Here is a 13,479-nt window from a genome sequence, read left to right as displayed (position 1 = left end):
GCAATCTTGACTCCAGCTTGTGCTTCCTCCAGCCCAGCGTTTCTCATGATGTACTCTGTATATAAGTTAAATAAGCAGGGTGACAATATACAGCCTTGATGTACTCCTTTTCCTATTTGGAAGCAGTCTGTTGTTCCACTTCTAGTTTTAACTGTTGCTTCCTGACCTGCATACAAGTTTCTCAAGAGGTAGGTCAGGTGGCCTGGTATGTCCATCTCTTTCAGAATTTTACACAGTTTATTGTGATCCACACAGTCAAAGGCTTTGGCATAGTCAATAACGCAGAAATAGACTTTTTTTTTTAAACTCTCTTGCTTTTTCAATGATCCAGTGGATGTTGGCAATTTGATCTCTGGTTCCTCTGCCTTTTCTAAAACCAGCTTGAACATCTGGAAGTTCATAGTTCATGTATTGCTGAAGCCTGGCTTGGAGAATTTTGAGCATTACTTTACTAGCATGTGAGATGAGTGCAATTGTGTGGTAGTTTGAGCATTCTTTGGGATTGCCTTTCTTTGGGATTGGAATGAAAACTGACCTTTTCCAGTCCAGCAGTGGCCACTGCTGAGTTTTCCAAATTTGCTGGCATATTGAGTGCAGCACTTTCACAGCATCATCTTTCTGATTTGAAATAGCTCAACTGGAATTCCATCACTTCCACTAGCTTTGTTCATAGTGATGCTTCCTAAGGCCCACCTGACTTCACATTCCAGGATGTCCAGCTCTAGGTGAGTGTGAGTGATCACACCTTCATGATTATCTGGGTCGTGAAGATCTTTTTTGTACAGTTCTTCTGTGTATTCTTGCCACCTCTTCTTAATATCTTCTGCTTCTGTTAGGTCCATACCATTTCTGTCCTTTATTGAGCCATCTTTGCATGAAATGTTCCCTTGGTACCTCTAACTTTCTTGAAGAGATCTCCAGTCTTTCCCATTCTACTGTTTTCCTCCATTTCTTTGCACTGACCGCTGAGGACGGCTCCTTATCTTTCCTTTTCCCTTTGCTTTTGCCTCCCTTCTTTCCACAGCTGTTTGTCAGGCCCCCTCAGACAGCCGTTTTGCTGTTTTGCATTTCTTTTTCTTGGGGATGGTCTTGCTCCCTGTCTCTTGTACAATGTCACAAACCTCCGTCCATAGTTCATCAGGCTCTCTGTCTATCAGATCTAGTCTCTTAAATCTATTTCTCACATCCCCTGTATAGTCATAAGCAGTTTCATTTAGGTCATACCTGAATGGTCTAGTGCTTTTCCCTACTTTCTTCAGTTTAAGTCTGAATTTGGCAATAAGGAGTTCATGATCTGAGCCACAGTCAGCTCCCGGTCTTGTTTTTGCTGACTGTATAGAGCTTCTCCATCTTTGGCTGCAAAGGATATAATCAATCTGATTTCGGTGTCGACCATCTGGTGATGTCCATGTGTAGAGTCTTCTCTTGTGTTGTTGGAAGAGGGTGTTTGCTATGACCAGTGCGTTCTCTTGGCAGAACTCTATTAGCCTTTGCCCTGCTTCATTCTGTACTCCAAGGCCAAATTTGCCTGTTACTCCAGGTGTTTCTTGACTTCCTACTTTTGCATTCAAGTCCCCTATAATGAAAAGGACATCTTTTTGGGTGTTAGTTCTAGAAAGTCTTGTAGGTCTTCATAGAACCATTCAGGTCAGCTTCAGCTTCTTCAGCATTACTGGTTGGGGCATAGACTTGGATTACCGTGATATTGAATGGTTTGCCTTGGAAACAAACAGAGATCATTCTGTTGTTTTTGAGATTGCATCCAATCAGAATCAAAACTACACAGAACACTAGAAATCTAAAGATTTACATTTAAAGTGGATTATACTGAAATTATTTTATAGTAACTGGGAAAACTTAACCTGATTGGTCATCACTAATATGATCATTGAAGAATGGAAAGAACAAAGGGGTTGTTAATCAGAGGTCTATTTCAAAGCATCTTCCAAAACTCATTAGGGAAAACAATAATAATAACTAGATTAGTTAATCATTAGAACACTCTTTTATTGTTTATATTTTGTGTTATATCACAAGTGCTTTGAGGGCAGGTACAGTATGTATTTTGCTATGAGGCATTCAAAATGTCCAGTGAAATATAAGCACATACTAGGAACCACTAAACATTCCAGAATGGATAACTCCATGAGTCAAAATAGCGAACAAGAAATACTGAGGTCACACTGTGTAGGGCTTTCTACTAAAAGAAGTAGTTGCTTCTTTTACTTAATGTCAATGTTGTACAAGATAATTAATATAGTTTTCTATTGTTTTTAATAGCAATATACTCCTGCATTAAACAGAATCTTAATGATTTTGAGAATTATGTATGTTAAGGACATTTTATTATCTTGTGTTACAAAATTTTAATTATTATCTTGTATTACAAAATTTTGACCACTTTATTATTTTTGGCCCCTTATCTTATTTATATATTTCTTTATAGATGTTATTAAATCTTAAGCTGTAATTTTAAACTCTTTAATTTAATAATTCCTGATTTTTTTAACATGTTTGGAAAGACTTTCTCCTCTATAAGATTATAAAAATACCTCCACACACACACACAGAATTTAGTACTGGATAGCTTATCATAGATTGGGACAACTTTCTCAGAGAAATTAATAGCTCTTTATTAACCAATCTGTTGGTCTATTTTACTATGTCAGTGAAGTGAAGTTCTGTCTATTTGCCAACTCTGAACATAAAACTGTAGTCTCATACTCAGTAACTGGTTTTGACAGTGGTGGCAGAACAGAAGCCATCCAAAAATAAAGTTATCCAAAACATGAAAAGTTTTATTAGCCTTTGATCAAGATACATACCTCTAGGTACAGATGAAATGAATATTTATAATTTTATTAGATTCAATTGCTTCAGGCTATAAACTTCATTGCTGAGTTTCAACTTTAATTTTTATGGCCTGAGAGAGATGCATTTGAATATATCATCCTTGAATAAAAACATTAACACCTTCAATTCCATGCTACTGTTCTCTATATATTAAATAACAGAAAAATAAAAATTCATATAACAAAACCTATTATCCTACTTTTTAATTAAAATGATCCTTTTCATATAATACAGTTTAGTAATTAAGTCAATTTCCATAATCTATTGCCTATTTCTTTATAGATCATACATTTGAACCTAATTTGCCTTTAAAATACTCCTTTGTCAATTTCATACTTACTGATGGCAGCTTTCTACATGGGGACATGGGCATCTCTGAACATGCCTCATTTCTCCTGTTGGTGCTGGAGGCACTGAGGGCATGGCGTTGTGTGTGATGTGCTTGTTTTGAGCATATCTGTCCTTTGGGCTGGGAAAAGAGTGCACACAGACTTCTCCACAGTGGAGGAGGGGTCAGATCTGGGTGCAGATAGGACAGTCATTCCACCCACAGCTTGCACCCACTTGACAGAAAGGCAGCTATGAGGCTTGCACTCCCTTTGACACTGAAGTGAAAGTGTCAGTTGCTCAGTCGTGTCTGACTCTGTGACTCCAGGACTATAGCCATGGAACTCTCCAGGCAAGAATACTGGAGTGGGTAAGCATTCCTTTCTCCAGGGGATTTTCCCGACCCAGGGATCGACCCGAGGTTTCCCACATTGCAGGCAGATTCTCTACCAGCGGAGCTGCCAGTGAAGCCCCTTGCATACATTTTAGGTGGTCGATTACTTACTTTTCTCAAACCAAGGATCAGCAGGGCCAGAGAGTAGAGCTCAAAATCAGATAAAAAGGGAGCAAATTGTTCTCCATTTGGATATTAAAAACAATTATATGTTAGGCTGACAACCAAAGATAGGGTTTTATCTCCCTGTTCTCTAAAACTGAAGGTGATCTTTGAGCTTTTAGGAATTTCATAATCTCTATTTAAACATATACTGTTATTCTCATGGGCGAAAGTTGAGAGAGCAGTTATTCTTTTGAATTGTTTTTCAAACTCTTTTTTTCTTTTTTTTGGTCTGTTTTTGTTTGCTTTCCCTTTCTTTTAAAATTATGCCACTATTTTTTTTTAATTTTTTTTTTTATTAGTTGGAGGCTAATTACTTTACATCATTACAGTGGTTTTTGTTATACACTGAAATGAATTAGCCATGGATTTACATGTATTCCCCATCCCAGTCCCCCCTCCCACCTCCCTCTCCACCCGATCCCTCTGGGTCTTCCCAGTGCACCAGGCCCGAGCACTTGTCTCATGCATCCAACCTGGGCTGGTTATCTGTTTCACCCTAGATAAGATACATGTTTCAATGCTGTTCTCTCGAAACATCCCACCCTCGCCTTCTCCCAGAGTCCACAAGTCTGTTCTATACATCTGAGTCTCTTTTTCTGTTTTGCATATAGGGTTATCGTTACCATCTTTCTAAAGTCCATATATATGTGTTAGTATACTATAATGGTCTTTATCTTTCTGGCTTACTTCACTCTGTATAATGGGCTCCAGTTTCATCCATCTCATTAGAACTGATTCAAATGAATTCTTTTTAATGGCTGAGTAATATTCCATGGTGTATATGTACCACAGCTTCCTCATCCATTCGTCTGCTGATGGGCATAGGCAAAACACTCTCCGACATAAATCACAGCAGGATCCTCTATGACCCACATCCCAGAATTTCAGAAATAAAAGCAAAAATAAACAAATGGGACCTAATGAAACTTAAAAGCTTTTGCACAACAAAGGAAACTATAAGCAAGGTGGAAAGACAGCCCTCAGATTGGGAGAAAATAATAGCAAACGAAGCAACAGACAAAGGATTAATCTCAAAAATATACAAGCAACTCCTCCAGCTCAACTCCAGAAAAATAAATGACCCAATCAAAAAATGGGCCAAAGAACTCAACAGACATTTCTCCAAGGAAGACATACAGATGGCTAACAAACACATGAAAAGATGCTCAACATCACTCATTATCAGAGAAATGCAAATCAAAACCACAATGAGGTACCATTATACGTCAGTCAGGATGGCTGCTATCCAAAAGTTTACAAGCAATAAATGCTGGAGAGGGTGTGGAGAAAAGGGAACCCTCTTACACTGTTGGTGGGAATGCAAATTAGTACAGCCACTATGGAAAACAGTGTGGAGATTTCTTAAAAAGCTGGAAATAGAACTGCCATATGACCCAGCAGTCCCACTTCTGGGCATACACACCAAGGAAACCAGATCTGAAAGAGACACGTGCACCCCAATGTTCATCGCAGCACTGTTTATAATAGCCAGGATATGCCACTATTTAAACAGAATAAAAAATCTATTAATATCATGAAAACAGAGATGTCAGAAGTGCCTGGTAAACATCCAAATGACATGTTAGAGACTGGAATACTCACCTCTACAATAAGCTATGATAGGTATAGACATCTCCCAGCATTCAACGGGAAACAAGTATTTTCATTTTTATTTCTGTGTTAATTATATCACCACTATCCCACATGTGGGGAGTGTGAAGAACAACGAACCACGGGAAAAGACATTCAGCACAAGCTGCCTGTCTACCCAATACATTATCGAAGCCAGACAGATTCTATATCCACCTTTAAGGCATGATTACAGTGCAGGACCATCACCGCTTCAGCGTAAAGCTGTTATTCACCGTACCAAGCTGAAACTATAGTGTTACCCTTCTTCATTGGCCTAATCAGCCGTTTTAATAGCCGAGCTTTTTAACAGTTAGGCTGTAGCATCTAAAACTTACACTTTTGTTATTATCATTTATAAGAGCACCCTTGGAAATAGCACTAGGATTCATATTTCCAAGCCATCGTTTTATTGTCCATCTGTTTGAAAGATGTGATAGTTTTAATAGTTACTATGCTTCTCGACATATTTGGAACGTTCATTCATGTGCCTTCTCTAACACTCTCAAGTTGGTGATGTACTATTATATACGTAAGGTAGAAGAAGTGACCAAAAGAATCAACGCATAGATGGCTGAACACCTAGTAAGTTTCCATTGATTATTTAGGACAAAACAAGATTATATGAATAACAAGTACTAGAGAAGGAATAATAAATATGCCATGGAGAATTTCCCCTAGATAACATTTAAATATCAATAAAACATATAGTTTATAAATAATCAAAAAGAAAATAAATACCTTTCAATATTTGTTTTTATTTCAATGTAATTCTCAGTGAAAAGGGGGGGAAAGGCATCAAGGTTTTGACATTTAAATAGTAAAGTATGCTTTTACTTTGGCATTTTTATGGAGAATAACTAACAGCCATAAAGGACAGGACGTCTGTGGGATATTTAGAGTGTGATTTTCCAAGAGTAGCTGGGAGTAATGAAAACATTTCACCTCAGCCCACAGGCAAGGCAGGGACCAGGCCACAGCTCAAAGCTTATTTGTTTGCTAAGAGCAGCTTTTTCTTAAGCCTACGTCTAGATTTATCATTAAAATGATTTCTGCATTTGACCCCTGATTACTAAAGAGTTTGAACTTGCTATCTGCTTTGATTTTGTCTTCCCTGAATTGTTAGAAAAATGCAAAGTTTCATCATGCTTGATTGCTAAGTGAGAGGGTAAGTGTGGAGGCAGTTTTCAAGGAACGCCCCTGTTCAGCTCGCAAGCAGCACTTCGTCGTGATTATGTGTGCACTCAGACAAGAGTGCACGCTTCTCCCTTGATTGTCACTCACTGGGAAATCATGAATATGTCAAGGAGCTCCTTTCAGCATGGTGAATGCTTTCCATATTTGCAACTTAACACTTCTGATCTCAATCATAGGGTGGTAAGGGGAGAGGGGCCCTCTTTCTTCCACTTACCTAAAACTGTCCCCAACATAATGGACTTGACAGCGTTGAATTCTGTCCCTGAAGACAGGATGACTTGTCTCCTTGCATTCTGGTTAACCTATTAAATGTTCCACAAGATGTAAACATCAAAATGGCAAGCAATTTTGATAAGAGGATGGGAATCAAAGGAACACCAAGAAAAATGATAAAAATAATCCATACGTTCAAGCTATCACAAAGGTTAAAAGAGAAAAGTATTTTATAAACAACTTCTTTAGCACCTCAAATTTCACTCCACCCCATCCTTTTCCCCTACATTTGTCTTCATGATTTAAGTATCATAATTGGTACAGTCCACAAAGAGATGCAAGAGCTACTTTGAACCTCAAAGTTTTTACTTATTTAGAGGAAATTAATAACATAAACAGAAAAAAATGTAGTATTCATACAGATTCAATATAAAAGATCACTCTTCAAAACCCAGTGACAATGCATAATTTAAAGACTCTGATGTTTTTCAAAATGTATTTTCACTTTAAGCAAGATCGTGCTTTTTCTTGTGTGTTTAAATTTCAGTAGCATTTGTTCTTTTGTAATCCAGTGGGAATAGGTTCCCATTGGAATATCTCCAGTAGTCCCTATGAAAAACTAGGCAATATTTCCCAATCAAATAAGGTGAAACCAGTGAGGAGAGCATGGTATTTTAAAAGGTCAAATGTTAATAAAAAAACTTTGACGATCTCTTGATAGACTAACATTGCTAAATGAAATAAAACACCGTGCCTACGTTTCCTTCCCTAGACTTAACGGAAGGACAGTGCCGAATGTGCATTTCGTTCATTAGGATTTGTTATCAAATTTTGGCTTTAAGTCATCCTTTCTGAGCATCTTGACTTTGATTACTGCTGCTGCTGTTGAACTGACGACCTTACCTCTACAAACATCACTGCTGCTTCTCGGTTAATCCTCACGTGGTGAAGCTGCCCATCAGCCAGGTTTTTAAAACCAAAATTAAAAACATCAGGTTCTCGGTGTCTGTCTAGTTTATACCTGATCTGCAAACTTCCTAAAGAAGAGAAAAATGACATTTTAGCTAAAATGGAATTTTATAAAAACTAGCAATGCAGGTCCTAATGCACATTAAAAAAATTAATACAATTTGAATCTATGGAGCCTTTACTTGAGTGCATACAGTCACTTTTCCCAGACTAGCAATTATTTATATGCTGTTCTGGGGTCAAATTCAGAATCCAAGTACACAGTCTTAAAAGTCAAGACCAAACAGTCTTTTTCCAAGTTCTTCCATTTTCCTGAACCAGAGGGAAAAGTCCAAGTTAAGCATATGAAAACACCAAGTGAGGCTTGAAGTTAATTATTCATGTGGTATTCGTATTATTAAATGGTAAAACCTCAAGCAATTTTGTATTAACTTTCAGTTTCTACAAGCATAACTTCTTTTAATGTGACTTACTTTAATGCATTTTAATGTATCACTGACATTCACATTATTTTTTTGCACAACCAGAAATATTTTCTAATGTTTCTACCATAATCAAGAAATAGCAAAAACAGAAAAGTGAGTGATTTGCTACAATATCCAAATCTCCCAATCCACACACTGCTCTTCTTCACAGATGCACTCTCCACCCGGCACTGTGGTGTCATCTGTAATAGATCCTATTGGTCAGTGATTGTAGGAATCTTTTCCAGAAGTTTCTCCCTTTATTCTCCATGAGAAAGGGCTGAAGCTTAGCTTTATTCTCTAATGGGAGAGTGTTAGTTCTGCTCTTTTCCTGGTGACCGTGGGTTAGGGAACACTCATTCTACTTTTCTTTATACGTAGATGGGGCAAGGGGGCTTCCCAGGTGGCGCAAGTGGTAAAGACCCCACCAGCCAACGCAGGAGAAACGAGAGACTCTTGTCTGATGCCTGGGTTGGGAAAATCCCTGGAGGAGGGCATGGCAACCCACTCCAGTATTCTTGTCTGGAGAATCCCATGGACAGAGGAGCCTGGAGGCTGGAATCCACAGGGTCACAGAGTCAGACACGACTGAAGTAACAGCCCGCACACAGGCAACAGGGCATGACTGACTTCCCAACCTCTGATGGGTAGAGAACAATCACATTTACCCGATGCTCAAGGAAACTGGGTTTGATGTGATTTAACACACTTCATGATTTCACTTCCAAGGAGGAGGAAATAGCTTCCACATAGAAAATGAGATGCCGTCTTTCGAAATGAACAGTGTTGCTGTTGTTCGGTCTCTCAACTGTGTCTGCCTCTTTGTGACACCACGGACTGCAGCACGCCAGGCTTCCCTATCCATCACCATCTCTCAGAGTTTGCTCAGACTCAGGTCCACTGAATAGGTGATGCCATCCAGCTGTCTCGTACTCTGTCATCCCCTTCTCCTCCTGCCCTCAATCTTTCCCAGCATCAGGGTCTTTTCCAATGAGTCAGCTCTTTGCATCAGGTGAAGCCAAAGTATTGGAGCTTCAGTTTCAGCATCAGTCCTTCCAATGAATATTCAGGGTTGATTTCCTTTAGGATGGACTGGTTTGATCTCCTTGCTGTCCAAGGACTCTCAAGAGTCTTCTCCAGCACCACAGTATGAAATTCTTTGGCTGGCAGCCTTCTTTATGATACAATTCTTACGTATGTTGTTGTTGTTCAGGCATTCTTTGCGACCCCCATGGACAGCAGCATGCCAGGCTTCCCTGTCCTTCACTATATCTGGAGTTTGCTTAAACTCATGTCCATTGAGTTGGTCTTGCTATCTAATCATTTCATTTCTGTCATCCCCTTCTCCTCTTGCCCTCAATCTTTCCCAGCATCAGGGTCTTTTCCAATGAATCAGCTCTTCACATCAGGTGGTCAAAGTATTGGAACTTCAGCTTCAGCATCAGTCCTTCCAATGAATATTCAGGGTTGATTTCCTTTAGGATGGACTGGTTTGATCTCCTTGCTGCCAACAGGATTCCCAAGAGTCTTCTTGAGCACCACAGCTCAAAAGCATCAACTCTTTGGCACTCAGCCTTCTTCACGGTCCAACTCTCACACCCACACATGACTACTGAAAAACCAGAGCTTTGACAATACTGACCTTTGTCAACAAAGCAATGTCTCTGCTTTTTAATATTCTGTCTAGGTTTGTCATAACTTTTCTTCCAAGGAGCAAGCGTCTTTTAATTTCATGGCTGCAATCACCATCTGCAGTGATTTTGGAGCCCAAGAAAATAAAGTCTGTCACTGTTTCCATTGTTTCCCCATCTATTTGCCATAACATGATGGGACTAGATGCCATGATCTTCCTTTTTTTGAATGTTGAGTTTTAAGCCAAATTTTTCACTCTCCTCTTTCACTTTCATCAAGAAGCTCTTTAGTTCCTCTTTGCTTTCTGCCATAAGGATGGTGTCATCTGCATATCTGAGGTTATTGATATTTCTTCCAGCAATCTTGATTCCAGCTTTTGCTTCATCCAGCCCAGCACTTCACATGATGTACTCTGCATATAAGTGAAACAAGCGGGGTGATAATATATAGCCTTGACATACTCCTTTGCCCAATTCTGAACCAGTCCATTGTTCCAAGTCTGGTTCTAACTGGTGTTTCTTGACATGCACACAGATTCCTCAGGAGGCAGCTAAAGTGATCTGGTATTCCCATCTCTTTAAGAATTTTCCACAGTTTGTTGTGATCCACACAAAGGCTTTAGTGTAGTCAATGAAGCAAAAGTAGATGTTTTTCTGGAACTTTCTTGCTTTTTCTATGATCCAACGGATGTTGGCAATTTGATCTCTGGTTGCTCTGCCTTTTCTAAATCCAGCTTGAACATCTGGAAGTTCATGATTTATGTGCTGCTAAAGCCTCACTTGAAGAATTTTGAGCATTACTTTGCTATAACATGAAATAAGTGCAATTGTGTGGTAGTTTGAGCATTCTTTGGCATTGCCTTTCTTTGGGATTGGAATGAAAACTGACCTTTTCCAGTCCTGTGGCCACTGCTGATTTTTCCAAATTTGCTGGCATACTAAGTGCAGCATTTTAACAGCATCATCTTTTAGGACTTGAAATAACTCAGTTGGAATTTCTTCACCTCCACTAACTGTTCATAGTGATGCTTTCTAAGGCCCACTTGACTTCACACTCCTGGATTTCTGGCTCTAGCTAAGTGATCACATCATGGTTTTCTGGGTCATTAAGATCTTTTTTGTACAGTTCTTCCGTGTATTCTTGCCACTCTTCTTAATCTCTTCTGCTTCTGTTAGGTCCCTACCATTTCTGTCTTTTATTGTGCCCATCTTTGCATGAAATGTTCCCTTGGTATCTCTAATTTTCTTGAAGAGATCTCTAGTCTTTCCTATTCTATTGTTTTCCTCTATTTCTTTGCACTGTTCACTTAGAAGGCTTTCTTATCTCTCCTTGCTATTCTTTGGAACTCTGCATTCAGATGAGTATTCAGGTGAGTATATCTTTCCTTTTCTCCTTTGCCTTTCACTTCTCTTCTTTTCTCAGCTATTTGTAAGGCCTCCTCAGACAACCATTTTGCCTTTTTGCATTTCTTTTTCTTGGGGATGGTTTTGATCACCACCTCCTGTACAATGTTATGAACCTCCATCCATAGTTCTTCAGGCACTCTGTCTATCAGATCTAATCCCTTGAATCTATTTGTCACTTCCACTGTATAATCATAAGGGATTTGATTTAGGTCATACCTGAATGGCCTAGTGGTTTTCCCTACATTCTTCAATTTAAGTCTGAATTTGGCAATGAGGAGTTCATGATCTGAGCCACAGTCAGCTCCTGGTCTTATTTTTTCTGACTGTATAGAGCCTCTCCATCTTCGGCTGCAAAGAATATCGTCAGTCTGGTTTTGGTGTTGACTGTGGTGATGTCCATGTGTAGGGTCACCTCTTGTGGTGCTGCATATCCGTGCAGTGACACTAATTATTTCATTGCAGAAGGCAAGACTCCCTCACCCCCACTGCCGTGCTATACAGTAGGTTCTCATTAGTTAACTATTTTATACATAGTATCAGCTGTGTATATAAGTCAATTTCAACCTCCCAATTTTTCACACCCCGACCCTTTCCCCCTTGGGATCCAGGCAATTGTTCTCTATGTTTGTGTCTCTGTTCGCAAATAAGATCATCTACATGCTTTTCTAGATTCCACAGGTATGCATCAATGTACAGTATCTGTTTTTCTCTTTCTGACTTATTTCACTCTGTATGACACTCTCTAGGTCCATCCACATCTCTACAAATGACCCAATTTTGTTTCTTTTTATGGCTGAGTAATATTTTTTCACATATCTGCTCTGAATCTTCTTTATCCATTCCTCTGTTGATGGACCATAATTGAAAAAGATACGTGTCTCCCAGTGCTCACAGCAGCACTATCGACAACAGCCAGGACTTGGACACCACCCAAGTCAGTCTCTGGTTCTTAAAGTAGACACTCACCGTTTGGGGCAAGGATGACTGAAAGGTATTCCTCGTCGAATGAGCTCACATAGAGCAGTGAGCTGGGTGTCCCTGTGGTCCGGAAGCTCAGTGTGGCCATTTCTCCTGTCAACGTCAGATCCTCATGAAATAAGGCCGTGAAGGAGCTGGAGTTCTTGCTAAAGGTGTCATTGTAATGTTCTTGAAAATTGTAGATCACTGAGGAGCCAGCTCCAAAATAGGCAGAAATGTCTGGAATGGCAAGCGATTTGGGTTGTATTAGCAATATGTAAGTGCATGTGTCTTATTATGTATATTTCTGTATGTGCAAAGAATATCTCTAATCCTCAAATATCTCAAAAGAGAAAAATAATAATGTCATACTCTGCCGAGTATTTTTTGGTTTAGTATTATTTGTTTTTATTTTGGCTGTGACACACAGCTTGCAGTATTTCAGTTCCCTGATCAGAGATTAGACCCAGGCCATAGCAGTGAAAGCACCAAATCCTAACCACTAGGCCACCAGGGAACTCCGCCTTTGCTGTTTTTTAATTTTAAAAAGATATTAAGATGGAAAATAATAAAGCTTAAGTAAAGAGATAATCCCTCCATAGTCCCATAACCCAGAATTGAGTAACAATATTTTATTATTGCCTCAAAAATGCAAAATTAAATGTCCAGTGTATAGTTAGTTAACGTATAGTTAAAGTTTACTACAGCAGTAAACTGTAACTAAACTCCTCAAGGAGACCTCACTGATGCCCCTCTGATCCACTAGAAGCAGTCATAGCCTTGTTAAGAATACACGCTTACCTCCTCCCAAGGGAAATGGAGGCATTCGGGATAGAAACAATTCTATTTCAACTTAGCACAGAGAACTGCCTCATCTTTTCATTGCAGTCACATGCCAGAGCATCCTCAGGAACTTCTCGGGCTCCCTGCGCTGCCTGCAGGCTGTTCCCCGGGCACACTCACCGCTCTCGCAGAACGGCCCGTCGTAGGCAGAGAAGGTGCAGTCACACGAGATCCCTCTGCGCTTTTCTCTGCACCTCCCCCCGTTGTGACACAGGTGGCCGTAGGTGCTGCAGTGTCCTGGGCACCCTGGCTCCACTCCTGGGGTCATCGTGGCTCTCTCTTCCAGGTCCAGGGCCAGCCCGTTCAGTCGCAGAGACCGAATGCACCCCAGGAAGCCTCTCTGTCGGCTTGCGGTTCCACCTACAAGGGAAACACTGCAAATGCAAACGCGTTCCTCGGTGTCTTATCTAGGATTTCACCTTCATGCTGA

The 13,479-nt window shown here is 39.8% G+C and overlaps 1 protein-coding gene across 4 annotated transcripts in view; it reads right to left on the bottom strand.

The window, feature by feature from the left end:
- The window catches only part of LOC110121671 (contactin-associated protein-like 3), an 89,701-nt gene that overhangs the window by 18,813 nt on the left and 57,409 nt on the right, over positions 1-13,479 (bottom strand). For all 4 annotated transcript variants that reach the window (XM_070464614.1, XM_070464615.1, XM_070464617.1 and 1 more), the window contains exons 10-13: positions 13,170-13,409; positions 12,216-12,446; positions 7,682-7,815; positions 6,780-6,867 (exon numbers count right to left, since the gene is read on the bottom strand). In XM_070464614.1, coding sequence (XP_070320715.1) covers positions 6,780-6,867; positions 7,682-7,815; positions 12,216-12,446; positions 13,170-13,409 — 693 coding nt within the window. The remainder of the gene's footprint in view (positions 1-6,779; positions 6,868-7,681; positions 7,816-12,215; positions 12,447-13,169; positions 13,410-13,479) is intronic.

Source organism: Odocoileus virginianus, unplaced genomic scaffold, assembly GCF_023699985.2.
Source record: "Odocoileus virginianus isolate 20LAN1187 ecotype Illinois unplaced genomic scaffold, Ovbor_1.2 Unplaced_Contig_34, whole genome shotgun sequence".
NCBI lineage: Eukaryota > Metazoa > Chordata > Mammalia > Artiodactyla > Cervidae > Odocoileus > Odocoileus virginianus.
The sequence above is the reverse complement of the archived record's forward strand: the minus strand, read 5'-3'. Positions and strand labels throughout refer to the sequence as shown.